General features: G+C 29.7%; 6 protein-coding genes across 7 annotated transcripts; 2 read left to right on the top strand and 4 right to left on the bottom strand.

Annotated features, from left to right (window-relative positions):
- Positions 1 to 3968: 3968 nt before the first annotated feature.
- Positions 3969 to 12884, top strand: LOC124494200 (uncharacterized). 2 transcript variants are annotated; one of them, XM_075731932.1, is made up of 6 exons: positions 3969 to 4543; positions 4603 to 5239; positions 7876 to 8350; positions 9811 to 10219; positions 10303 to 10550; positions 12036 to 12884. In XM_075731932.1, exons 2-6 carry the CDS (start codon positions 5075 to 5077, stop codon positions 12293 to 12295), a joined length of 1557 nt encoding a protein of 518 aa, XP_075588047.1. In that variant the 5' UTR covers positions 3969 to 4543; positions 4603 to 5074; the 3' UTR covers positions 12296 to 12884. The 2 variants fall into 2 exon arrangements, with proteins under 2 accessions (XP_075588047.1, XP_046913323.2); XM_047057367.2 differs by having other exon boundaries at positions 3974 to 5239.
- Positions 12885 to 12990: 106 nt separating this feature from the next.
- On the bottom strand, positions 12991 to 14354 carry LOC124494196 (ras-related protein Rab-22A). The gene is made up of 6 exons (XM_047057364.2): positions 14227 to 14354; positions 14047 to 14126; positions 13886 to 13967; positions 13740 to 13811; positions 13527 to 13650; positions 12991 to 13463 (listed from the first exon to the last, which is right to left on the bottom strand). The coding sequence occupies exons 1-6, from the start codon at positions 14302 to 14304 to the stop codon at positions 13234 to 13236; spliced, it is 666 nt and encodes a 221-aa protein (XP_046913320.2). The 5' UTR covers positions 14305 to 14354; the 3' UTR covers positions 12991 to 13233.
- Positions 14355 to 15241: 887 nt separating this feature from the next.
- LOC124494194 (glucose-induced degradation protein 4 homolog) lies at positions 15242 to 17575 on the top strand. The gene is made up of 5 exons (XM_075731936.1): positions 15242 to 15753; positions 15876 to 16033; positions 16097 to 16241; positions 16321 to 16418; positions 16484 to 17575. Exons 1-5 carry the CDS (start codon positions 15409 to 15411, stop codon positions 16545 to 16547), a joined length of 810 nt encoding a protein of 269 aa, XP_075588051.1. The 5' UTR covers positions 15242 to 15408; the 3' UTR covers positions 16548 to 17575.
- On the bottom strand, positions 17351 to 19429 carry LOC124494187 (uncharacterized). The gene is made up of 2 exons (XM_047057355.2): positions 17960 to 19429; positions 17351 to 17896 (listed from the first exon to the last, which is right to left on the bottom strand). Exons 1-2 carry the CDS (start codon positions 18944 to 18946, stop codon positions 17537 to 17539), a joined length of 1347 nt encoding a protein of 448 aa, XP_046913311.2. The 5' UTR covers positions 18947 to 19429; the 3' UTR covers positions 17351 to 17536.
- Positions 19430 to 19561: 132 nt separating this feature from the next.
- Positions 19562 to 21480, bottom strand: LOC124494190 (uncharacterized). Its single transcript, XM_047057359.2, has 4 exons — positions 20709 to 21480; positions 20309 to 20634; positions 19946 to 20237; positions 19562 to 19870 (listed from the first exon to the last, which is right to left on the bottom strand). The coding sequence occupies exons 1-4, from the start codon at positions 21109 to 21111 to the stop codon at positions 19755 to 19757; spliced, it is 1137 nt and encodes a 378-aa protein (XP_046913315.1). The 5' UTR covers positions 21112 to 21480; the 3' UTR covers positions 19562 to 19754.
- A 786-nt stretch (positions 21481 to 22266) lies between these two features.
- LOC124494191 (uncharacterized) lies at positions 22267 to 25575 on the bottom strand. The gene is made up of 7 exons (XM_075731934.1): positions 25379 to 25575; positions 24795 to 25289; positions 24332 to 24701; positions 23862 to 24184; positions 23503 to 23776; positions 23326 to 23400; positions 22267 to 23026 (listed from the first exon to the last, which is right to left on the bottom strand). Exons 2-7 carry the CDS (start codon positions 24795 to 24797, stop codon positions 22986 to 22988), a joined length of 1086 nt encoding a protein of 361 aa, XP_075588049.1. The 5' UTR covers positions 24798 to 25289; positions 25379 to 25575; the 3' UTR covers positions 22267 to 22985.
- Positions 25576 to 25817: the final 242 nt, after the last annotated feature.

Below are 25817 nucleotides of genomic sequence, written 5' to 3'. Positions count from 1 at the left end.
ATTTTTTTTTTTTTTTGAATCTTTTATTCATAAATATGAATAAAAAAGACATTTTGAATAGCCATCATATAAATACACAAACACAACATTCATAAAATTGTTGCCATTATGTGTTGATTATAGCAATCAGCTTGTTTTTCTTTCGTTTTTTTTCTTGATTGCGTTTGGCTGGATGGAATTTTTTTTTTTTGTATATTTTCATCTACTACGGCCATTGCATTTCATTTTGTATCATCATCTTGTTTTGAATCTGAATTCAACCAAATTTATGATTAACCGTGCTCTGATGATGATGATGATGGACAACCAAGGGTCATTAAAATTTTTTTTAGAGGCGACAATTTTATTTTTTTCACAAAATTTCTTTTTAAATCCAAATGGGAAAGATAACATGATTTTTTTTCTTGAAAAATTTACCGCTACTAAATACTCATGATGATGATGATGATGGCAATGGAATTAACCCGAAGACCTTATTATTATTATTATCTTTTCTCTTTTTTTTTCTTCCCGATTATGGCTACTATTCAGCAATGGTGGAAATCAAATGGTCAAAAAAAAAGAAAACAAAAAATTTAAACATATAACCATGATAAATTTGAAATTGCCCATCTTATTTACTGTTTGTTGTTGTTTTTTCCATTGAATCATGATAATGATTATAATGATAATTGATATAATATTAATCAAATGGTAAAACATAAATTTTGTTTATTACAACATCATCATCATCATCGTCGTCGTCGTTGTTGTTTTTTTATTCCATTTTGATTTTGTTATAAAAACAAATTATCCGAGATTCGGCCATTGGCCGAATAGATTGTAACTTTTATCTATTTTTTCTCTCTCTCTCTCTCTCTCTCTCTCTCTCTCTCTCTCTCTCTCTCTCTCTCTCTCTCTCTCTCTCTCTCTCTCTCTCTCTCTCTCTCTCTCTCTCTCTCTCTCTCTCTCTCTCTCTCTCTCTCTCTCTCTCTCTCTTACTCTTTCTTCTTGTGTGTGTGTGTTTACGTTCAATTTTATAAACTTGTTTTCGGTATTTGAAATTGATGAAATAAAATGATTTCCAACGAATCGATTCATTTAATTTGGTTTTTTCTTTTTTTTTCTGCTGCATTTTATTTCCATTTGGCTACAACAACAACAAGAAGAAAAAAAAACATCGACATTGGAGAACATTGTATCCACTTATTAAGAATGTATGTGTGTGAAATTGATAAAAATTTTTTTTACTACATTTATTTATTGAGAGAAAACGGCTCACACCCAATATAATTTTCGAATCGAATGGATCGAACAAAAAAAAAATTTTCAAATAGGAATCTTTCCCTAGAAACAAACTATCCATGTCACAATAATGATCGATTCTCATCATCATAATCGAGAGTTGAACAAAATTCATCATTTTCAATCCATTCCATTGACGATCCAATATGTAATAATGAAGTGATTCAATAAAATCAAAAAGAAAACCTTCGAACCAGTAGGGAAAGAAATAAAGAAAAAAAAATTTAGATAAATTTAATTCAAAATTGAACAGAAAATCAAAATCATATATTCCATGCCATGTCATGCCTGGTTGTCATTTTCATCATCATCATCATCATCATCACCGACGATCATCTTCAGGTATGCATGGCATGGCATGGCATGGCAATGGGTTGCTCCTTGTTCCCAAATCATCAATAGCTCCCCTTTTTTATGATTATACGACGATGATGATGATGATGATGATCAACAAGTTTTCTTTCATTTTTTTCCAGACTCTTTTTTTTCCTTCACTTCTCGCTTCGTTTACTTGCCGTTGTTAAGCCAACGCCATCAACATACTACAGCTTTTCTTTCTATATCTTTATCTTTACTCTGTTCATTCTTTGCCCAAAAGAAGAAAAGAAAAATGTTAAGAACTTGTTATTCGAATGGTTTCGAATCATTGGTTTGTTTTTTTTGTGTTCGAATTCTTTGATAATAATATTTGAACAATTTCTTCTTCTTTCTCCACCCTATCTTACTGATATATCATCATGATCAAAATAACGATTCAATGGGAAAAAAACAACTAACTTAACTTGATTGGATCATCATCATCATCATCAACATCGCTGCCGACTCCATGTTCGTGGTTCTGTTCATTATCATCATCATCATCATCATCATTGATGATGGCGATTACCATAATAATAATGATACTTCTGGCAAATCATCATCGGTTATCTTCTTATTATTCTTCATTCGGTATTTAAACAACAACAATAATAACAACAGAGAGAGAGAGAGAGATAGGTAACAGACTTTATAAAGGGAGTGGGGAAAAAAAATATCTAACCAACCATTTTTTTTTTTTTTTTTGCTTCTCAATTCAACTCTTTTTTTTGTTTGTCTGATATGTCTCAAAAAAACTGATGAAAATATATTTATTTATTTATTTTCACATTTCATAACATTCTTACCATTCAACCATCATCATCATATATTTTACAATTCGAATTGAATGCCTATTTTTATTTATAATCATAGGTTAATCTTTATATAGCCAATTTTTTTTGGCTGAATCAAAATGGCTGAATGATTGTGTTTCAATCAATCAAAATCGACAATCGACAATCGACAATCGACAATCGATCAAAGTATTGAGAAATGAATTGAGTACACATGTCTTTTTATCAAAATAACGGTGAAAATGAATGAAAAAAAATAAAATAAAAGAAATTCAAATTTAAATTCAAATATCCAAGAATAATGTGAATATACCAGACAGACAGTCAGGCAGCAAACAAAAAGAAGATGAATATATAAAAAAAATATTTACAGTAATCAAGGAATAATGGAATGCATGCAGAAAAAAAACTGGTTATCTATCTTGTTCATCTTCTTCTTGTTTTTTGTGTGTGTAAACGAAACGAAATGAATATATGATCATTGCTTGCTTGCTTGCTTATTATCTTATCCGATTGGATTTTGTTGACTTTCTTGATTTTTAACATTCAATGGACCGAATGATTATCGAATCTGGTAAACGTACACAACAACTCAATTGTAATTTTGACAAATCCCGGTTGTTTATCGCCGCATACACATGCACACACACACACACACACATTCAGATTGTCCAGAAAAAAAACAAAAACAAACGTATAGGAAACTGACAGACACCTGTTGCATTAGTTTAGTTTTTTTACTATTTCAAACGAAACAACAACAACAAAAATATGTAACATTCATACAGATTTTTTCCATTTTATTTGTTGAATAAAGAAAAAGAAATACTATAGACAAAGAAGACAAGAATAGCCAAGGCAAGAGAGAGATAGAGAGAGATTAAAATCTCATCATAATGTATAGCAATTTTACCAAAAAAAAAAAAAAAATTTTTTTACCTGACCATTTATACATACAGTTTGTATACACGCATTCATTTCTCATGCTGTTATATTCCAATCGCATACACACACACACACACACACACACACGTTTTATATTACAGGTGGTAGGGGCCCAATGGTATTTTAATTCTCTTCTCCATCATCATCAAAATAATCATCATCATCATCATCATAATCATTTTCTTCTTCTTCTTTAGTCTATCAGTTCTATTCATCTATCCAAAATACATACAGACACACACACACACACAAACTAACGTTGTACATATTCAATTCACTATTATTGAAAGATATATTTTGATCACGCCGTAGTCGATCCGTAATTTCTCTCGTTCTCCCTGTGTGTGTGTGGGTCTGCCTTTTTCTCTATCCTAACCACTTTATTTAACTTGTGTGTGTGTGTGTGTTTTTGAAAAAAAATTGAAAAAAACTGGAAATCGGTATTTTTTTCATGGAATGTGTGTGTATGTGCCGTATAGAACATAGAGAAAAAAAACAGGATGGATAGATAGAAGATAAAATTATTAATGTTTTGGTGATGTTAGAAGATGTAATGGTGGTATGGCATAATATGACCATGGTGATAGTGATGGTGGTGGTGGTCGTTGTTGTTGCCGTCATCCTCATTGTTGATCATCATCATCGTGGTGGTAGTTGTTAGTTTGATTCGTTTATTTTATTTTTTTGGTTAGGTTACGGGTTTTTTTTTGCATTTCGTTTCATTTCATTCGTTGTTGTCTCCTTCAGAAAGGATCCCTGAATTGAATTTGATTTTTTTTTCTAATTCAACAAGTGAATTCAGTTGTGTATGTGTATATTCGATCATCGAGAGAAAGGAAAGAGCAGTCAGTCGTATAGTTATCATCGTCGTCGTCGTCGTTGTCGTCGTCATAATCATCAACGTTATCATCGTCGATGTGTGCGTGTGTGTATGGTGCCTATGTGTGCATAAGTGCCGTATACGGATACCGGCAAAATATTATTTCATACACAACGAGTTTGTGTGTGTGTGTGTGATGCTGCAATTATTTTTTATTATTTCCAAATAGAAATCAATTTACCGGCATTTACGATTTTTATTTTTTTTTCTATATTGGCTTCTTCAATTGAATAATCCACGACAACAAAAAAAAACAGAAAATTCTTAATCCTAGATTTTATCAGTGAGCAACAAAAAAAAATTATTTTTTGTTTCATTTTTTTAAAATTTATTTCTGTACAGGTGTGTGTGTGTATGTCTGTGTTCTTTGTGCCTAATCATTATCAATTGATTTAATTGATTGATTGATTAATTTTGATTATCAATTGAATATAAAAAAAAAATTAATGTCTCAAGTGGTCCCCTGTGTGTGTGTGTGTACATGAGGATCATCACTTCATCCAAACATATATTTTAATTTGTCATCAAAATCATCATCATCATCATCGTCGTTTTTTTTGGAAATTTATAAATTCCTGTTCCTGAAACGAAAAAATTTGTGAAATTTTTTTCTTTTTTTTTCCATTCCATTTTCATCAGAACACAAGATTCAAATAATCTATTTTTCTATCAAATAATTTTCGTGTGACCGACGACTGGAACCATTGGAAAATAAAATTTCAAAAAAAATTTTTTTTTATTGAATTTTATTTTTTTCTCAAACACAAATACTATAATTCCTGGAAAAAACAACAACAACAACAACAACAACAAAATGTTGAACAGTAGTAGCCTATCGAGCTTAAGCATCGACATGGAAACGGCATTCTCATCAAGCCGTTCATCACCATTAAATTGGGATGATTGTGAAGATAATGCTACATGCGATGATGTTTCATTACTTGAAGATGATGATGATGATGAATTACAATCATTACAGGTATGTGATTTTTTTTCACCTAGATATCTTCTCTTTATCATCACCAATCTTCTGTCTGTCTATGTGTTTGTCTGTTAATGTTTTTTTTGTTGTTCTATTTGAAACAACAACATTTAAAAAAAAAATATTAAAATTCATTCATTGCAAATGAAATGAAAAATAATAATAATTCGAACATTTTTCATTCCATCATTCATTCATTCATTCATTCATTCATTCATTCATTGTTTTAAACATTTACATATTTTTCTTGCCCATTCCATTCACAATAATAATAATATTTTATATGGGCCAAAAAATTTTTTTTTCTATTCATCCATTCATTCATTACAATCAATCATCGATTCATCAATCTTTGTTGTTGTTGTTGTTGCCTTTCCTCAAATGTCTATGGCCGAATTTTGTTGTTCTACATAAATGTTCTATATAAGGGCGATTTTACTATTCATACACAAATGGCAAAAAGAACTAAAAAAAAAAATCTAAATCTTTTTTTTTTAAAAAAAACCATAGATCAGGATCTGTAACAAACAAACATATTAAAAATCATTCGATTCAAATCGATTCAACAACAACAACAACAATCGAATGATCAAAATCTGATAAATTAAGCTGCTTGAATCAGACAGATTTATTCAAATACAAAAAAAAAACAAATACAAATTAAAAATCCTGTAATCTGATGAACATCATAAAGGATATTAAAATGAAACAAAGAGGTTGTTTTCTGGTTGAAAAAAATTACTTTTTTATCTAAAGAAACAAACAAGCAAAAAAAAATCTTCAGAAAATAATGATCAACAGGTACACTTAAGACGATTGCGTTTGCGTATGCTATCTTTGATTGAATTTTTTTTTTTCATTTCAGTCATTACCGGTATCTTATCTTTATGGCCACGCTGATATCGATCTTTCTTTGGTGTGTGTGTGTGTGTTTGTGTTAATCATTTTAAATGACAAATGTCAAAAAGTCATAGACAAAAAAGCAAAAAAAAAAATGTTGGAATTTAAATGTCCACTTTTTTTGCTGTTGCTGCTGCTGACATTTAAACACAAAGTATACATTCATGTGTGCATTGTGTGCAATCTTGAATTGAAAATAATTGCACATCATCATCATCATCATCATGGTTGGAAAAAACGATATTTACTTTTCATTGGTTCATTGGTTTTTTCCAGAAAAAAAATGAAATAACAGATTCGATTGCATCTCATTTGAAAGAATCGTTTATGTCATTTTATCACATTTATGAATAAAAAACAATAATTCATATTGATGATTGAGAATGACAAATTTTTTTCCAATCAAATCAATCAAAATTTGCGAGAGAGAGAGAGGGAGAGAGAGAGGGAGATAGAGAAAGAGCGAGAAAGATAGAGATTTGATAACGGTATGATTCCAACGTGTACATTCTTGCCTGTCTGTGCGTGTGTGTTAAATGGCAGGACACGCCAGTCATGATTGATTTTTCATAAATCAACTAGACATCTATGCATGATAACATTACAATAGATTATGGTGTGTCCACCTAGATATTTTTTTTCTATCGAGTATTTTCCAAAAAAAATGCAATAAAGAATTAACAAAAGCAACAACAACAACAACAACAACAACATTCTTTCAATCAGCTTCAAAAGCTTATAAGCACGATTCGAGTGGAAAAAAATGGCAGCAAAAAAAACCCACGATGAGATTTTTTGCTGCAGTTTTTGCTGTGATAAATAATTCCAAAGAAATTAATTCACAGTTGATTGGCCACGTTTTGTACATGTCGCGCCAGTCGCGCTTTTTTGATGATAATCGAATTTCTTTTTTTTTTTTACTTTTGATATTTCATTTCATCAGACAAGTTTCATACATAGATATGTGTGTGTGTGTGTGCGTTTTGCTTGCTTGATAATTTAAAACAAAAAATCAAAATGTCGAAGAGTTACATGTGTGTGTGTGTGTGTGTATGTTGTGAACAGGAAATATACAGGATTGAAATGTGTATATTTTTTTTGACATTTTTTTTTCCTATAGTTCAATCAAATAGATAGAACAAAAAAAAATTCATGCCGGCAAAGTTACCAATTTCCGGAATATGAATGTCGATGAATTTAACATTCTCACATTTCACAGTCTGTCATTAAAAAAAAAAAAAAAAACAACGAGAGCGAAAGCAATTTCCAGGAAAAAAATAAGTGTGTAGCCTCCCCTTTTCCACCAATCATTCATTCATTCATTCATCAAGGTTTTCGTTATTATTTATGATTCATAATTTGCCACCATTCCAACCCCCACATTTCAACAAACTTTGAACACATCAAATCAGACAGACAATCAAAAAAAAAATTTGAATAAAATAAACTAATATCAATATCATATTGAACAACCGACAAATATTATGTTGTGATATATAGTGAAATATCAAACAAACAAACAAACAAACGACACAGAAGAGTAATTTCGCTGATAACTTTTGACCTAATAATATTGCGAAGGAAATTCTAATTGATTCTTTTATTTTTCTCTCTCTCTTTTTATCGGAATTATGAATTTTTATTTTCTGTTGGACAAAATCATCATGGACAATGATGACCTTCACTCATATGTTTTTGGAACAAAACCGGAAATCTCAAAAAAATAATTTTAGAAACCATATTGGCCATTATCATCATCATCAATATCAAGACGGAATTATAGTTTAGTTATATTCAATGATCGTCTTATGTCGGAAACATTATCATTAAGTGATGGTGAAGATGGTTTGGATGGTATTACAACAACAACAACAACAACAGCATCAATACCATCATCCGCATCGGCAGCAGCGTCAATAAAACGTTCAAATATACATTTATCCAATGGATCATCATCAATGAGAGCTATACGTGCGGCTGCTGCTGCCGCTGCTGCAACAAATATACAACATAATAGTCATAATAATAATAGTAGCCATTATAATAATAAATTATCAACATTAACAATGCATTCTAATCATAACCATCATAATCATAATCATCATAATCATCATCATCATCCTCATTTATCAACATTGGTCCACCACCACCATCATAATAATAATAATAATCATAATACTTCTGCCGGACGTTCACCTTTAACATCAGGTATATTGCAAAAAAAAAATAAATAAATAAATGTCGAGAATTTTCACACTTTTTTTTCTCAATAAAAAAAAGTAAATAATTTAACACACACAAAGTTTATTATTCTCACACACCCTTCATCATCAGTTGAGAATTGAGAAATGGAAAAGATTACAAAAAAATGTCATAGAGAATTCATGGAATTTAAAAATTTAGCTACTTATTATAATTGAATATATTCATCTTAAAAATTATCATAATGATGATGATCTTCTGTGATTATCATGATGAACAGGTTGAATAATCTAAATCTACTTGTTGGTTACTTGTTGTTGTTGTTGTTGTTTTAGCCACGTCAAAAATATCGATCTAAAATGAAAATTATATATTCGATTATCATTTTTTTTATTCATTTCTATTCAATGTAGTGGTTAGAGTTACTTATCCTCACTCCAAATAGGTTATTATTATGTATCAAAATAACCCTCATATTTTTTTTTGATATGACCTATCCTAGCTAACCAATCAACTAAATAAAACCGGATTAACTTGATCCTCAGATAGAGAATGAAAAAAATTGTACATAAAACCGAATCAATCAATTAAAATTGATTGAATTATTCAATACCAATCAATTGAACATTGGAAAAAAATATATATTCCATTCTATATTGAATTGATTGAACCACGAAATCGAACCAAACCCAAATATGATAATATTCATTTGCTAAACAAACGAAATTCTTTTCCTCTCTTTCCAATTTTCTTATATATGGCACACGATTTATTCGAATGTGAATTTATCGAAAAAAAAATAAAAATAAAAACCTGAATGATCAACTTGTTGTTCACAACAATTTCAATTCATTTGAAATTTTAACAATGCTACTTGTTGCTCAATACAATTTTCTCTATCTACCTACACATAAATACGGTTTGGACACCTGATCACAACACCTGATCAACAACAACCAACAAACAAACCAACCACCATGATCATCATTATAACCAATGATCTGTTATTATGAATTGTTTTATACTACTCCCCCCACAGCAAAAAAAAAAACTTTTAATGGGGGCTGTTGTGCCTGGATGCTGTTGACCTTTGATTATAACAAAAAAATGCATGAATGAATTTAACTTGTTCGTTTGGGTTGAGGGGGGGTGGTTGACATATGATAATAATAATAATAATAATAATGTCCCCCATTATTATTATGAATGGTCATCGCTCTTTTTTCGTTCGCTGGCCATGTTTTCATTTTGTTATACAACAACCACTATTGTAATTATCATCATCATCATCATCATCGTATATATCCGCATTTTGTTCGCGTGTTTTCTTTTTGAATTCATTCATTCATTCATTCCTTGATTTTTTTTCTTTTTTTTTTACTTTGTTTTGATAAAATTCTTTCTTTCGATCTTTTGAATATATATAAATCTCTTATATAAAAAAAATATTTTCTTTTTTTTCAAAGACATTGACCTTGAGCTGCAATTTACAACAACAACAAATACTATTGGTAATGGTCTAACAACGACAACAACAACAACTACAACAGGAACATTATCATCACCAACATCATCATCAAGTTCATCATCATCATCATCATCTTCTTCTTCATCGTCATCATCATCATCTTCAAATAATAGTAATTCTTTATTATTTAATAATTCAACGACGTCAGCCATAACAACAATAAAAGGTACGACAATTATCAATGGATTGTCATCGACAAAATTAAAACAACAACAACAACAACAACAACAACCATCATTGGCTACAGTAGCTGTACAAAATTCTACATTAGCTGCATTATTAAATAATCCATGTTTACCACCAACACCACCATCATCACAATGTGGATCAGATTCTGAAACACAAAGGTATTAAAAATTGAAGATGATTAATTGATTGATTTTTGAAAAAAATTTAACCAAAAAAAAAAAAAAAAAAAAATCCATTATAGAAATACAACCAATGAAATTATTGTCAGTAGTAGTAGTTGTAATGGAAATGGTGATGGAAATCAAACAACATCTGGTCGAATAAAAAAATCTCGACAACAACAACAACAACAACAACAGAATTCCACAACATCAACAACGATGACAATAACAAATGTTGGATCATCCACAACAACAACAGCAATGAATAATCAAAGTATACATGCTTTAATATCGATTCAACCAAAAAATGCAACACATGGTACAGCCGGTAAGCTTCTGAATCATTGAATCGCTCCATTTCCTCTCTTAATATATATCCTTTAAATAACAAAAAAAAAAATTTCAAGGAAACTTTTCAGGGAATTGAACAAAATCATTCTTTTTTTTGAAGAAAAATTTACTGAAAATCAGGAAATCTTTTTTTTTCATCATGATTTGGTCAATGATTTCCTATAAATAGAGAAAGAGAGAGAGAGAGAGAGAGAGAATGAGAAAAGAAAAATATTTTTCTTACTTTTCTCATATTAAATGATGATGATGATTACAACACTTTGAAAGATTTTGAAAAGAAATATACCTTGTGTGAAAAAAAAGATTCTCTCTCTTTTTTTCTTTATTCACAAAAATGGCAACATACAGGTTTTACAAGCTCTCCGGAACCGGTATTTAACGTGGTAACACACACACACACTGGTTACCTGCTCATTTAGTTTACCTGTTTTAACTTTGGTTTGGATGATTGAACCTACAATTTATTTGATTCTTATAGGTCGGTGACTTAAGTCACTTACTTTGAAGTGTTAATATCTAAAGTTAAATTCTCTCTCTCTCTCTCTCTCTCACTCTGTTTCTTTTCTTCATTAACCGGCCCAAATTATTTTAAGAAAGAAAAAAAGAAAAATTCTTTTCAAACTAAACCATCAACCTATCAAACAAAGTAACCGGGTATTTGAAACAGAAAAATCAAATACCGGATGGAAATAAACAAAGAAAATGTTTTTCAAACAGGAGGGATGGTTTTTTTTTCTCTGAGTAGATCTGATCATCATCATCATTGTCACTTGAATGAACAAAATGATCTCAAATGAATGAAAAAAAATTGAACCATAACCGAGAAATAACAATAGATCCAGACAACAACAACAACAAAAAATAAGTAGAAAATCTGCAGACAAACATACGTACACAAATCAAGGGTGTAGGTTTTCGATGATGATGATGAAAGAATTCAAACAAATAAAAAAAAATCAGACAATGATGTTGTGTGATTATGAACAATATACACACACACACAACAAAAGTAAATGAAAAAAAAAATTCGAATCAAGATAATGGATTGCTTGCTTGCTTGCTTGTTGGCCAAATAAATGAATGAATGAATGAATGAAAAAAAAAAATAAAGATTGAGATTGAACAAAACAAAACAGCAAAAAAAACCAAGCAAAAATGAATGAATGAATGAATGATTGCCCGATTGTCGAAGAAAGAAAGATTCACACAGACACATAAACTTCTTAACAATTTCATTGTTGGCCAAAAAAAATTGTTGTTGTTGTTGTTGTTGTTGTCGAATTGCCCAAAATGATAATTTTCTCTAAATGTTGAACAGGTTTAATTTTCTTTCCCATTCGAAATTTATCCTTTTTTTTACTTCATTACTGAACTATTTGATCGATGTTGATTCTAATCATATCTGTGTATTTTTTTTTTTAATTTTTATTCATTCCATTCACCGCCATCCGAAAAATTTTAGTTATATTAACCGAAGAAGAAAAACGTACATTAATCGCCGAAGGTTATCCAATACCACAACGATTTCCATTAACAAAAAGTGAAGAAAGAAGTTTGAAAAAAATTCGTCGAAAAATTAAGAATAAAATCAGTGCACAAGAATCTCGTCGTAAGAAAAAAGAATATATGGAAGAATTGGAAAAACGTGTACAAATGTTGGATTCACGTGTACGTGAGCTGGAAAAAGAGAATAAAGCATTGAGACAATTAAAAGTGGCTTAAATGAATATGCAATTGGATTTTTTTTTAAATTTAATTTTGTGGTTCACCAAAAAAAAAAAAAAAAAAAAAAAGACGACGTTCCACCGATGAATTGCAGCAATTTTTTTTCAGCATCAACAACAAATTCCGGGATCAGACAATTATTATTATTACTTTTTTTTCAATTCTATAATGATTCTTTTTTTCTAATAAGTATACAAATGCTCAAATTAATCGATTATATATTAATATATTTTTTTTCCTTGAATAATTTTATTGAATTTTTTTTATTATATCTATAGAAAAAGTTTATGGAAATGATTATTTTATTTTATTTTTTCTGGTAAAATTTCCGACATTTTTTTTAATCTATTTTTTTCATAATTTATATTGATTGATGAATATTTGGAATTTTTTTCTACTCGTATTTATTTCTTTCTTTCTTTCTTTTTTTATAAACAACCTACTATGATGACTATTTTTCTTTTACCACTTTTTTTCGCTGTAATGAATTTTGTTTTTTTCCCATTTTGTCATTTTTTTTCTGGTGCATAAAACAGGAAATAATAGAAATTTGAAATGAATAAAATTTTTTATTTTAAAATTTAATCAATCAAGGTTTTCGCCACTTGTATAGATTGATTGGCAATCGAATTTAAACGATAAATGTCAATGTCAAAATCATTATCATCAACATCAGCATCAACAACAATGGATTTTGGACCGTATTTTTTTATTATTATTATCCGTTTGAAGGATTAATATTTAAAAGTCGATAACGAAAGCCATATAAAAACGATAATATAAAATGATAAAATGGAAAAAAAATGAATTTGAAGAAAAAAAAATATCACAATAAAATGACTCGTGTGTGTGTATATATGTCAATGAATGGATATATATGGATTTTCGAAATTTTGTTCTTTTTTTTCTGAAAAAAATATATATTTTATATATAGCTAACAACATTTTCCAGAATTTGTCGTTCCATCCTGTAATGATATTCTTGTCGATCTTTGTTGTTTATGAATGAGGCTATTTTTTTTGCCAGTCAATGATGACGATGATGATTGTTCCATCTCGCGATATCGATTCAAACTATTTATGAATAATTCGGTGACATTGCTGCAACTTTTGGCACTTGTTTCAATGAAAAATGCATTGACACTATCGGCATATTCTTTTGCTTCTACAGAATTGATTAAAATCAAAATGAAATTTTAAATTTCAAAAAAAAGATCAAAATCATTACCATGATACATAACAGCACGCCTATCGGCAAGATCGGATTTATTGCCCACAATACAAATTAAACATTTTTCCAATAGATATGTTCGTAATTCACGTATCCATGATTGAACCGAATCAAATGATGACTAAAGAATATGGATGAATGGAACAACAACAACAAAATATTAAGCTCAAATTTTTTAAAAACCCAAAAATAATTTTTGTTATTTATTACCTTTGATGTAACATCAAAGACAACGATACAAATATTTGCTCCACGATAATACATTGGCGCTAATGCTTTATACTTGATATATAAATAAGATTGTGTTTATAATTGTTTCATTGAAAATAAACAAAAAAAAATAATAATAATCTTACCCGTTCTTGTCCGGCTGTATCCCATATGTTCAATTTATAACATGTACTTTTGATGTATATAGTTTTTGTCATGAATGAAGCACTGAATTTGGAAACAAAAACAATGTAGATATTAATAATCTAATGAATGTCATCATCATCATCATGATGAATAAACAAACCCAATGGTATTCTCCATACAAGCATTGTATGTATTATGAACAAAACGTTGAACAATCGATGATTTACCAACACCGGTGTCCTGAAAAAAAAATAAAAATTATTTTGTAATTCAATACTAAATGATTGATTTTTTTTTCTTGTTTAAACATATATATGAAATATAATCCAACAATACTTACGCCAAGTAAACAAATTTTATATTCTAAATTACAAAGTTTATGTGTTGAAATCATTGTTTTTGTTTTTGTTTTGGACATGTTGAAAATTCACAAAATTTGCAACGAATTTCAATCAAAGAATTGTTTTGTCTGTAAAAATTTGAAATTTATTTATTTAACGAAAAAACAAAACAAAAAAAAATGAAAACGCCGATATTAATCTTAACAAACTTTTCGATATAATTTTTGGGTTAATAATAATGAAAAATAAAAATTGAATGAATGTGCGCATATATTTATCATAATTTTATAGGCGATGCAATTATGGTAACATGTGTGTTGATTATTATATATGATGATGATGATTATTGCGATAAACTAAATCATCGATAATTGTGATCAATAAATGACATTTGTATAGATGCAATGTCCATGATGATGTAGATTCCTCAATATGCATATATGCATCAACAATATATTTCTCGAATTTCATTTCAAATGGTGATTGTTTATAAACATACGGCCGTAACGTTCTATCCGTACGGATGAATTGGCTCGCTCTTTTACAAAAACAATTCCATTTGGTACTATTTTCTATCAGATTTTCATTGAGTTATCGTGGATAAAAAGTACTATGATATATGTTATGAATGAAAATATATCCATCAATTTCGCTCCTTCTATATCCAACAAATATATTCAGTCAGTCATCAGCCAACAATTTTTTTTATCCATAAAATCCATGAAATGAAATATTTCTATACATCCAATATAATAATATTTGGCAACGAAAACAACAACAATCATAACATTGGAAAATTACATTGCCAATAACTAGACATATACTCGGTGACGACAGAAAAAAAAATCAAAAAAAAAAAATTTATTTTTTTTTTCATTTCATCCGTTTGTTTTGATTGGCCAAAACAATTTTCATTTCTTATGTACGTGTTAATCAGTGGTTATCAAGAAGTGGCAAAACAAAATTTGTTTTCTTATAACTTTAAATTTATCATCATTTTTTTAGATGAAATTCAATTATCAACCATATATACCACATATTTCGACAAGCAAAACGGTGACCGATTAATTCATCTAGCCACAATAACAGCGGCATTTTGAAGATCGGCAAAAAAAAATTGATTGGTAATCACCAATCGAAACATCGTCATCGTTTCTATAGTTTGTAATATTTATTATATTATGCCCGTTCGATACAGTTCCAATATAACTGGATTCAGTCAGCAAATGCTTCACAATATTGATGATAATTGTGATTGCATTTGTGAAGATGATTGTTGCCACGAGAAGGCTAATTTTCCGAATAAAAATGCGGATGTAAACAATTATAACAGTATGATGAAATCATCGACGACAGCAACATCGACAGTGAATAAACCGAAAATTAAGCCAACATTGTTCTGTCCATCACCGTTGATACATTCATCACAATTAGGCATCACACATTCGTTGTTATTTTCTGGATCGAAATTCGGTGGTTATCAAAAATCCAAAGGCAATTCGTATGAAGTTGAAGTCATCTTTCAAGTATGAAATTTATTATTCACTAACAAATGTTGATGTTAACAATTCTCTATTTTTAAATTTTTTTTTTCCAAAATAATACGGTGGTAATTCATTTTTATTCATCGATATGATTTTCTTAACAGAATGTTGATGAATCTAACTCCTACCTTTGTGGCTATCTAATGATTAAAGGCCTGACTGAAGAATATCCAACATTGACGACATTTTTCGATGGCGAAATCATTTCGGAAAAATATCCATTTTTAACGAGAAAATGGGAAGCCGATGAAGATATTGATAGGTTAGTGAAATTTTTTTTCCAATAATTTTAATCATTTAATTAATAACATTTTATTATATGCAGAAAACATTGGAACCGTTTCGATAGTTTTGCACAATATTCGAAAACGTTTAATTGTGATAATTTCGATTATAAACAATTGGAAAATAACGATCATATTTTCATGAGGTGGAAGGAACATTTTCTTGTACCTGATCATACAGTAAAGGTAAGTGAATGTATGAATGAATCGATTTGATTTTTTTCAGTTAATTACAACTTTGTTTCTTAATTTAATGTTATTATAGGACATAAATGGCGCCAGTTTTGCCGGTTTCTATTACATTTGTTTTACCAAATCGAAAGCAACCATTGAAGGTTATTACTATCATAGACAGTCAGAATGGTAATATCTTATCAATTTGATAATTTCAAAAATAATTTTCATTTTTTTTTTTTGGTTATCTTCAGGTTCCAATCGTTAAACCTCAAACATATACCAGAAAATTCGATTCAAGTATACGAATTTCGTTGATCAATTAATTCAACAGTCACATATATATATTTAAATCATTTCTATAATCACAATTCACATACCCAATGAAAAAAAATAACCGAACAGAACAAATCAACAGACAACAATAGAATTTCTTACTACAGAATAAATTTTACATGATAATAATAATTTCGAATGAAGAGTGAGATGATATATTATATAAATGAGAACAATGACAAACCAGGTATAAATATATTATAAAAAAAATTACAACAAAAACTAATTATTATTGAAAATACTCACCTAAATCACAAAAGGCAATTTTTTTTCTTGATACCAAACAACAACATCAACATAAAAAAAAACAACTAGATTAACATTTATTCATGCATTCATTTTGGTCATTCAAACCAACATACACCCACACCCACACACACACACCCACACACACACACAGAGAGAGAGAGAAAGAGAATTAAATCATTTTATTATTATTATTATTTCACGATGAATATGAAACTTTGAAACAAAAACAAACAAACAACTGTCATCATGTAACTGAATTCTATATCTGAATCACTGTAATCAATAGAATCATAATAACGAATGATGATGATGAAGCTACTCCTTCTACTGAAAATGATATTCCTTTTTTTTCTTTCTTTCATTCATCATCTAGATTGAAAAAAAAATTCGAATGTTAATTTTTATTTGTCTTTTGTTCGTATTTTTATTATTCAAATTGATTGATTGATAGATTTGAAATCACAGATACATTTGACATTTGATGTTTTTCATCATTATTATTATTATTTTGTCTTTAATTCTTTGAAAGAATATTCTTTTTTTTCCATACAACAAAATATCTTATTTATTGATACAATGTTCTTAAATTATTCAAATGTGCATGGTTTCTGTATAATGTATTTGTGTTATCATTGTTCCGTGGAAAAAAAATCTCCCCCCGTCCCCCACAAAAAAAACATTCATCCATTTAAAATTTATCATTATAAATTCATAAAAAAAATTTAAAAAATAAAATTTCTTGATTTCACACAACCAACAAATTGATGATCATCATTCAAACTTAATTCAAGACGATAAAAATCTTCTGAACTTAATTTTGGTTTTTCATTTGTTCGTTGATGTTTATGGTGGTTATGGTCAAATAAAAATCGAACATGAAAATCCGTACGAAATAATCGATCTACATTTGTATCAACCTGTTGGTGATTAGAATTGGATCGTAAAAATATCGATTGACAATTATGATCAAATTGATCGAGATTTTCAATAATCTGATTACTAAGTTCAGTTAATTCGATTATATCATCGAAACCAAAATTATTCAGGCCAATTTGTTTATCATATTCCAATAGTAGAGATTCCTAATGAAAATTTTTTTGTTGTTGTTAATTGAAGTCTATTTTTTTGAATTAAATTAGACTTACATCGAATTTATCATCGGTTAGTTTGGGCAACAAATTCGTATCGACAATATGTGAACATTCAATAATATGACAAAGTTGAATGATAAACGGTAAACATGAATCGGGTGATGATGAGATTCGAGCATTGTTCATATAATTAGTGAATTTAAAGCGAAGATTATTCTCAAACAAACGAATGTATTCACCATGTTTTTGTCCAAAAATTTTCCACATTGTTGAATCCTGTATTCTTGGAAAACAAAGACCAAACATGATTGAACCGAAACCAAAATGATCATGTATACTATTCTCTAATTGATTGGCAATATCCATCCATTTTCGTATCAATTCCAATTGTTTTGATTGATCCGATTGTTTTAAAATAGTTGTTATGACAAAATATTTAAGACATTCATGTCGAATAATAAGATCTTTTCGAAGCTGTGATCCTTCAGGCAACAGCATTAATTCAAGACCCGAACACATTGATTCATTTATTCCAACAATTTTACATTTACTCATTATGAATCGAATATTAGTTTTGAGTAAATATTTGGCCAAAAATTCAGCATCATGTTCAAGTAAAACATTGACAACGGATGTTGTTGTTCGGTCATCATTTGAGTCATCCAATCGAATAGCTGTAATCATTCGACAATCCAACCGGTATTCAATCGGTTCAATAATAATGGCACCAGATTCGATGGTTATTGGAATTCGATTAATCACATGATAGCTAATTAAATCTGATACAGTAGTAAATGATTCATTTTCGAAATAAAATCTTCGACATCCAATGCCATCAATGATGATTTCATGAATTATAAAATGTAAATGTTGATTACCATGTTGACAGGATAGAACCAATAATTTTTGTTCATTATTATTCACTTGTTGTACAGTATATCGAAGTAAAAATTGTCCATCATGTGCAAGAAGTTTTTCCGCTTCTAAACGATTTAAACGGCCATGATAATAACCAAGATTTTCAATATTAGGCCATAACATTGTTACAAAAAAAAAATTTTATTTGTACCACACACATACACATTCGGTTCTCAACAAACACAACCGACGACCAGAGAAAAACATTTCCGAGCTATCAAACTATTAAAAAAATGCTCGCTCTTTGAATTTTATATTTGCTATAATAATCAAGCAAAATTGTATCAAGTTTCCATAATATTGAATTGTCAATGAAGCCAATGATGATGATGATGATGATAACAACAACATCCTGATTTATCAATGCCATTTTTTTTCTCGGTTGATGGCTATTATTGATATAATGTTTTGTGATTGTTGAATGTAAAATTCGCAAAACATATGAGAATGAAAGGAAATCAATCATTGAATTGAAATTAACAAAAGCTAAATTGATCATTATCACAATAATAATAATAATAATACGACGATGAATCACATGTGGATGACTCTCGTTTTTGGCTGGCATTGTTTGTTTGTTTGTTTGTTTGTTTGGTTGTTGAAAAATGAAAATTTTTTTTTATTTTTGTCAAAAAATATTCTGTCATCATGAATAATAGATATTAAAAGATTTCATCAATGAATAAATAAAATAAATAGAAAAAATTTCATAATTCTTGATTTGATGTTGCAATGTTGTTTGTTAGATTGTTGAAAAAATTTAATTGTTTTAATAAATAGATTTAGTTTTCAATGTTTGTCCCTATTATAATAATGTGTGAAAATTATATGATGATTTGTAATTCTTTTTGTTTTGTTTTGTTTGTTCACCATAAAATTTGTTGTTGTTGTTGTTGTTGTTGTTGTTGTTTTTTGTATCAGAATCACTTTATCAATTTACACATGGTAATTGTGTGTATCGAAGTGCTATTCCATTCTGTGAGAAACGAGCATTTTCTGTTTGATCACTATTTGAACGCAATTTCAATTGGAATGGTTTTGATCGAGCTATATAATTTGGAATCATAAAATTATTGGTAAATAATAATAAAATTCAATAAAACAAATAAAAAAATAACTTACAAATGACCAAATTACTATAGAATAATCGATCACCACAGAATCGATCTTCACCAACACCGCTGCCTTCCTGTGAACCTTGATCAATACCAATGAAATCATCATCATTGCATAATGATCCAGTTAATCCATATGAACTAATGTTTGCCTGTGATGTATACATTGGATCATTGGAAATACCCCAAGAGAATGATTCCGGTGTTTCCGTTGTCCATTTAATGGCACAGAAATTTTCTTCAACACGAATACAGGTCGTATATCGGAGATTAGCCAAATATCGGGATCGACCATCAATCTATGATAAAATAGATAAAACAGAATCATGAATTTGGTTTGTTGTGAATCAAATGAAATAACTAAAAATACTTTTGGTCCATAATTAAACGAACGGATCACATCGGATGGAGATCGATAATATTGTAAACAACCGGATGGAGCCATAACATAATTGTCACATTTGATGAACGAAATTTTAATCTTCCATTTACGGCTAACATTTTCCAATTCATTTGTAATGACAGACAATACGACTGGATTAGCTGAACCACGACCCATATCGACATATAGATGTTGACCTTTATTATCACCACAAAGCATTGGTAATCGTTCACCAACAGTTGTACGGACCATAAAAGAATCTTTAGTACAACGACCATATTCATCTGGTTGAGCTAAAGAAAATTCTTCCAAATCTAAACAGATGTAAAGAATCAAAGAATTTTTAATCAAAATTTTTTTCAATAACAAATTCATCCATTAACGTTACCCAATCGAAGTTGACAAACACCCGGATTATTTTGAATGGTCACCTGACATGTATTTGTACCATTTTCACCGGCTGGATATGATGGATTAACAAATAATGTTTCATTTTTGGCTGTCTTGCCACCACAGGTAAATTTCATATTACAACAGACCAGACCACTACGACCACATGTTCCTACACTGAAACCTTGACGTGTTTTACAATCAGCTTCCGACATACATGTTCCAGCTTCACCACTTTCAGCCGAACATGCTGTATTCTGTAAACGTAATGCATTGAATAATGGTATACCGCCTGGTCGCCAAAATTGCCGTGCTGTTGCATCTGTTTGTTCCGATTGTTTCACAAGGCCAATGGCCAAAACGATAGTTAACGTAATAATCAGATGATGATTGAAAAACATATTTTATGTGTACGTGTTCGTGTATATTATTTTTCTTAATGACTTAATCCGGTGTTTTATAATCGAATATGATCGAATAAATGTTGAATGATCGAATGAACCAATCTCAACTATGTATGGCAAACAACAACGACGATGAAGACGAACACTACACAATTTCAAACAAATAACGAAAATCTCAAATTACGGCAGTCTTGTTTGTAGATGAACAACTACGAAATATCAACAACGAAGACGACGACGATGAAGAAGAAGAAGAAGACTTTTGAATGGTACTTTTAATTATTATTATCGGACAAATTTTTTTTCATGTTTCTTTTGATTTTAGTACCCAGTTTTTGGTGTTGTTTGTGTGTGTGAATCCAGAAAAAAACAAGAAACAAGATTAATTTTCACCTGTTCGTACCTGTGCTTTTTTCATGGTGCCTGTTCTTTCCTTTTTTTTGTTGATATTCATATCGGAATGATTATTTCAAACTAGTTGTTACAACATCATGTTTCGTTTTTTTTATGTTTCGGGTAATCACCAACTCGAACTTTAAAAAAACCAATCTGAATCAAAATGCTGAATGATATGAGAAAAAAAAATTACTTCAAGTACGGAAGTAATGGGTCACTAACCGCATAAATTTTTGACTGGAACGATAAATGGACGGATAATCTTTCAACATTTTTGATGAAAAAATGATGAAAAAAATAATTCATTAATTTATTTATTGAGTTTTTTTTTCTCTCTGTCTTGTTCTAACTATCTAGTCGAGGGTTATCTCTTGCCATCATCATCATCATATATATGTATGATGAACCAATTTTGCATTCAGCAGATTTTTTCCTCTTTCCATTTTCAATGTTGTTATTACATTTAAATTTGAAATTCAAAAAAAAACCCAACCAAATATCTATCATAGATGAAACTAGTTTGATGCACATCCATTTTTTTTAGTTGTCAGCTCACGCTTCATGGCCATATATCAAACTTATCACATTGAATTTTAATCAAATGGTCAACCACGACGACGACGACGATTGTCTGCAAATTTAGGTTATTCCAACCTGTAGAATAATTTTGAAATTTCCTACCAATTTCATCGTTTTTTTCTCTTTTTTTTAGAAAAAAAATTAAGATGCTTTGATAATTTAAAAAAAATCTGGTTATTTCTTTGATTTTCGTCAAAAAAAAAATTCAATTTAATGGTCATCATTAATTCGATATAAATAAATAAATAAATAAAATGGTTAAATTGATTAAAATAATTTAGAGATTCGTATGAGATTTGATTCAGATAAAAAAAATTCAGAGATATTCAGTGTGTCTATGTATGTATGTATGTATGTATGAGAAACATGATGTGGTGACGAAGATGATGATAATTAAAGAAGATCATTTCCGTTATATCATCAATGTGATAAATCAGGTAAACATTATATTCAGCAGCATGGGCTTGGGAAGAAGGAAAAGAAAATTTTCCGTTTTTTTTTCATAGTCTTCAAGTTCATTGCCAAGTGTTATAATTGTATGTACAGAACGAATGGTTTATTGGATTGTTTGAATGCATCAACGATGACGATTGGGAGCCATCATCATTTCGACCTCATTTATTCATGATGGTGGCCATAATAAGCTCGTAAAAAAAATTTGTTTTTTTTTCATTCATCATTGGTTGCATCGAGTTTAAAAATTTAGTGCATCTCCATTCGATTCGATATGAAAGGTTAGGTCAAGTCCTTTTTTTGTTTCATTATTGTAAATAATTTAGAGTTGGTGAAGCAGATGAAGGATGTGGGTATTTGATTGATGTCCGGGAAAAAGGTATAAAAGTATTTGGAAGAAAGAACAGTATGAAACTCAGATTGGTAGGGGGGAGGAAGGCCAATTAAATCACACAAGGAAGTTGAACATAACGAAGACTGAAACCTGTAGAAGGTAAGATGAAAGATGAAAAAAAAAATTTATTAAAGTTATTATCATACAAAATTATCAAGGTGGGTCCAGATTTTAAAGTTATCAACAATGGCAACAGGTTTGACTTATGTTATGAATGCAATAATGTGTGATTAAATCTAATCATAACCCTAACTAACTGTTTACGGTGAAGGGTCAAATAAAAATTTAACATTCGAGATGAGGTCATTGAGCTTAACGGTTATCGGTCACCAGTTTGGTCATCGAAAAACAAGAAATGCTATAGAAAATAATAAAGTGAATAAACTTACCATGTTGAGAATTTTCGGCATTCAATTTTTGATCACTATTTGATCGTACTTTAAGTTGGAATGGCTTTGATCGAGCTGTTTTAGGAATAAATTGATTTTTTTATTCGAAATCGGATTAGATTAAAAATTATTTTTGATAAACAAAACAAAAATGTTGAATATGAAAAAAATACTCACATATAACGTAATCATCTTGTAAAAGTTTAGTACCACAAAGACGATCTTCACCTGGTCCGCTACCTTCGGCACTTCCCTGATCGATACCGATGAAATCATCGACATTGCAAAGACCACCGCTGGCACCACGAGCCGTAAGATTTCCTTCATATGGTGCACCCCATGAGAATGAACCGGGCGTTTCGGTTTCCCATTTGATTGAACAGAAATTCTCTTCAACACGAACACAGGCTGTATATCGTAGATTGGATAAATATCGGGCACGACCTTCCATCTAATGAATCATGAAAAAAATTGTGGATTCGAAAATCAAATTAATAAGTAAAATCGATGTCAAATTTATCGTTCATTCCACGTACTGGTACTCCATAGTTGAAACTTTGAATAACAGATGATGGTGATCTGAAATATTGTAAGCATCCTGATGGAGCCATATCAAGATTGTTGCATGGAATCATGTTGATCTTGACCTTCCATTTACGGCCAATCATATCGCCATTGGTGACGACAGATAATACGACTGGATTGGCCGAACCACGACCCATATCGACATATAGATGTTGACCATTATTTTCACCACACAAAATTGGCAATCGTTCACCAACAGTGGTACGTACCATAAACGAATCAGTTGTACATTGACCATTTTCATCCGGTTGTGCTAATGAAAATTCTTCGAAATCTATTTTCATCGATTCAACACACCAAAAGAAAGAATTGAGAGAAAAAGTGATAAAGTGAATAAATTGAAAATCAATATTTTTCAATAATATGAAAATGGATTTTAAAAATTGATCAAAATCGATTTATCGATCAATTGGATGATTACCTAATCGAAGTTGGCAAACATTTGGCTGTTTATCAATGGTAACTTGACAGGTATTGGTACCATTATCGGTTTTTGGATACAAATGATTGACAAAAATTGTTTCATTTTCTTTAGTACGGCCACCGCATGTAAATTTGAAATTACAGCATGATGCAAAACCAGAAGCACAGGTACCATCCGGTGTACCTTGTCGTGCTAGACAATCATTTTGTGCTAAACAAGTACCCGGTGTATTCGAATCGGTTGTACATGGACTATTCTGGTAACGTAGAATGGCAATAATTGCTGGAATTGATGGTGGTCGAAATGCTCCTTGACTATAGACAACGGTGGCAATTGCCAATGGAACCAATAGCAAACTAATACGAAACTAATCAATTAAAGATGGATGAATGAATTAAGTGGCCAATAATCAATAAATGAAACAAAAGAAGAACAAATAAAGTGATGTAAGAGTAATTACCATTTTATTAAAATTTTATTATTTTATATTCAAATTGTTGATTCAATTTATTTGATGAATTTATTTTATTTGATTTTTTTTTTAAATTTCAGATGAAAATGAAGAAAACTATCAAAACATAGCCGAAATTATTTTATTTGAAATAATAATGAACAAAGAAAAACAAAAATGAAAAATGCTGATTTGATTGACACTGGACAGTTATTTTATACAGATTGGCCAATCGTTAGAATATAGAACGAGCTTTTTATAGTGGATGAATTTTTTTTTTCGCCTGAATTTCCTCTATTCTAAAACCGATGAATGAATAAAGAGAGAAAAATACGAAAAGATGGAAAATAATAAAGACCGGTTCGTCGATTTGAATGTTGATCATGAATTATGTTGATGATGATGATGATGATGATGGTACCCGTTCAAACAAACAAACGAAAAAAAAAATTCAGACCATAGGTCTGCTTCAATCATAAAATGACCATTCAATCTCATTTTGATCTATATTTCCGTCATGAAGAAAATAAAAAAAGAAATTCAGGTTATATACTAAATGAATGGATGAATTTATTCAAATTTTAATTTACCACCTCTTCACAATCAATCAAAATCATAAATCAAGATGATCAAAAAAAAGGTCAAAGCGTTAAAGGCATACCAAAGCGTTGACATTAGCGATGAGGAGGAGGAGGAGGTGGGGTGAAACAAAAAAAAATAATTATTTTTTCCATCAATGAAAAAATAAAATCATTTTTACTTTGAAATATTGATTGGTCCATGATCATCTAGTTTCTGTTCATTTTGGCAATCAATTTATATATTATGTTAATCACCATCATCATCATGAACATCTTTTTTTTTCTTAACAAACTTGGTTTCTAACCAATAACTTGTTCAACGATGGTCATTACTTTTTTTTGTGACCATAATTATCATGAACATACAGTGACCTTTATCATTGAAAATTATTTATCGTCTGTTTTAGTATTGATGATGATGATGATGATGATGGTTGTTGAACACAACTAT

The sequence above is a fragment of the Dermatophagoides farinae genome, chromosome 6 (assembly GCF_024713945.1).
Source record: "Dermatophagoides farinae isolate YC_2012a chromosome 6, ASM2471394v1, whole genome shotgun sequence".
Classification (NCBI taxonomy): domain Eukaryota; kingdom Metazoa; phylum Arthropoda; class Arachnida; order Sarcoptiformes; family Pyroglyphidae; genus Dermatophagoides; species Dermatophagoides farinae.
This window is presented reverse-complemented; position numbering and strand designations above follow the sequence as displayed.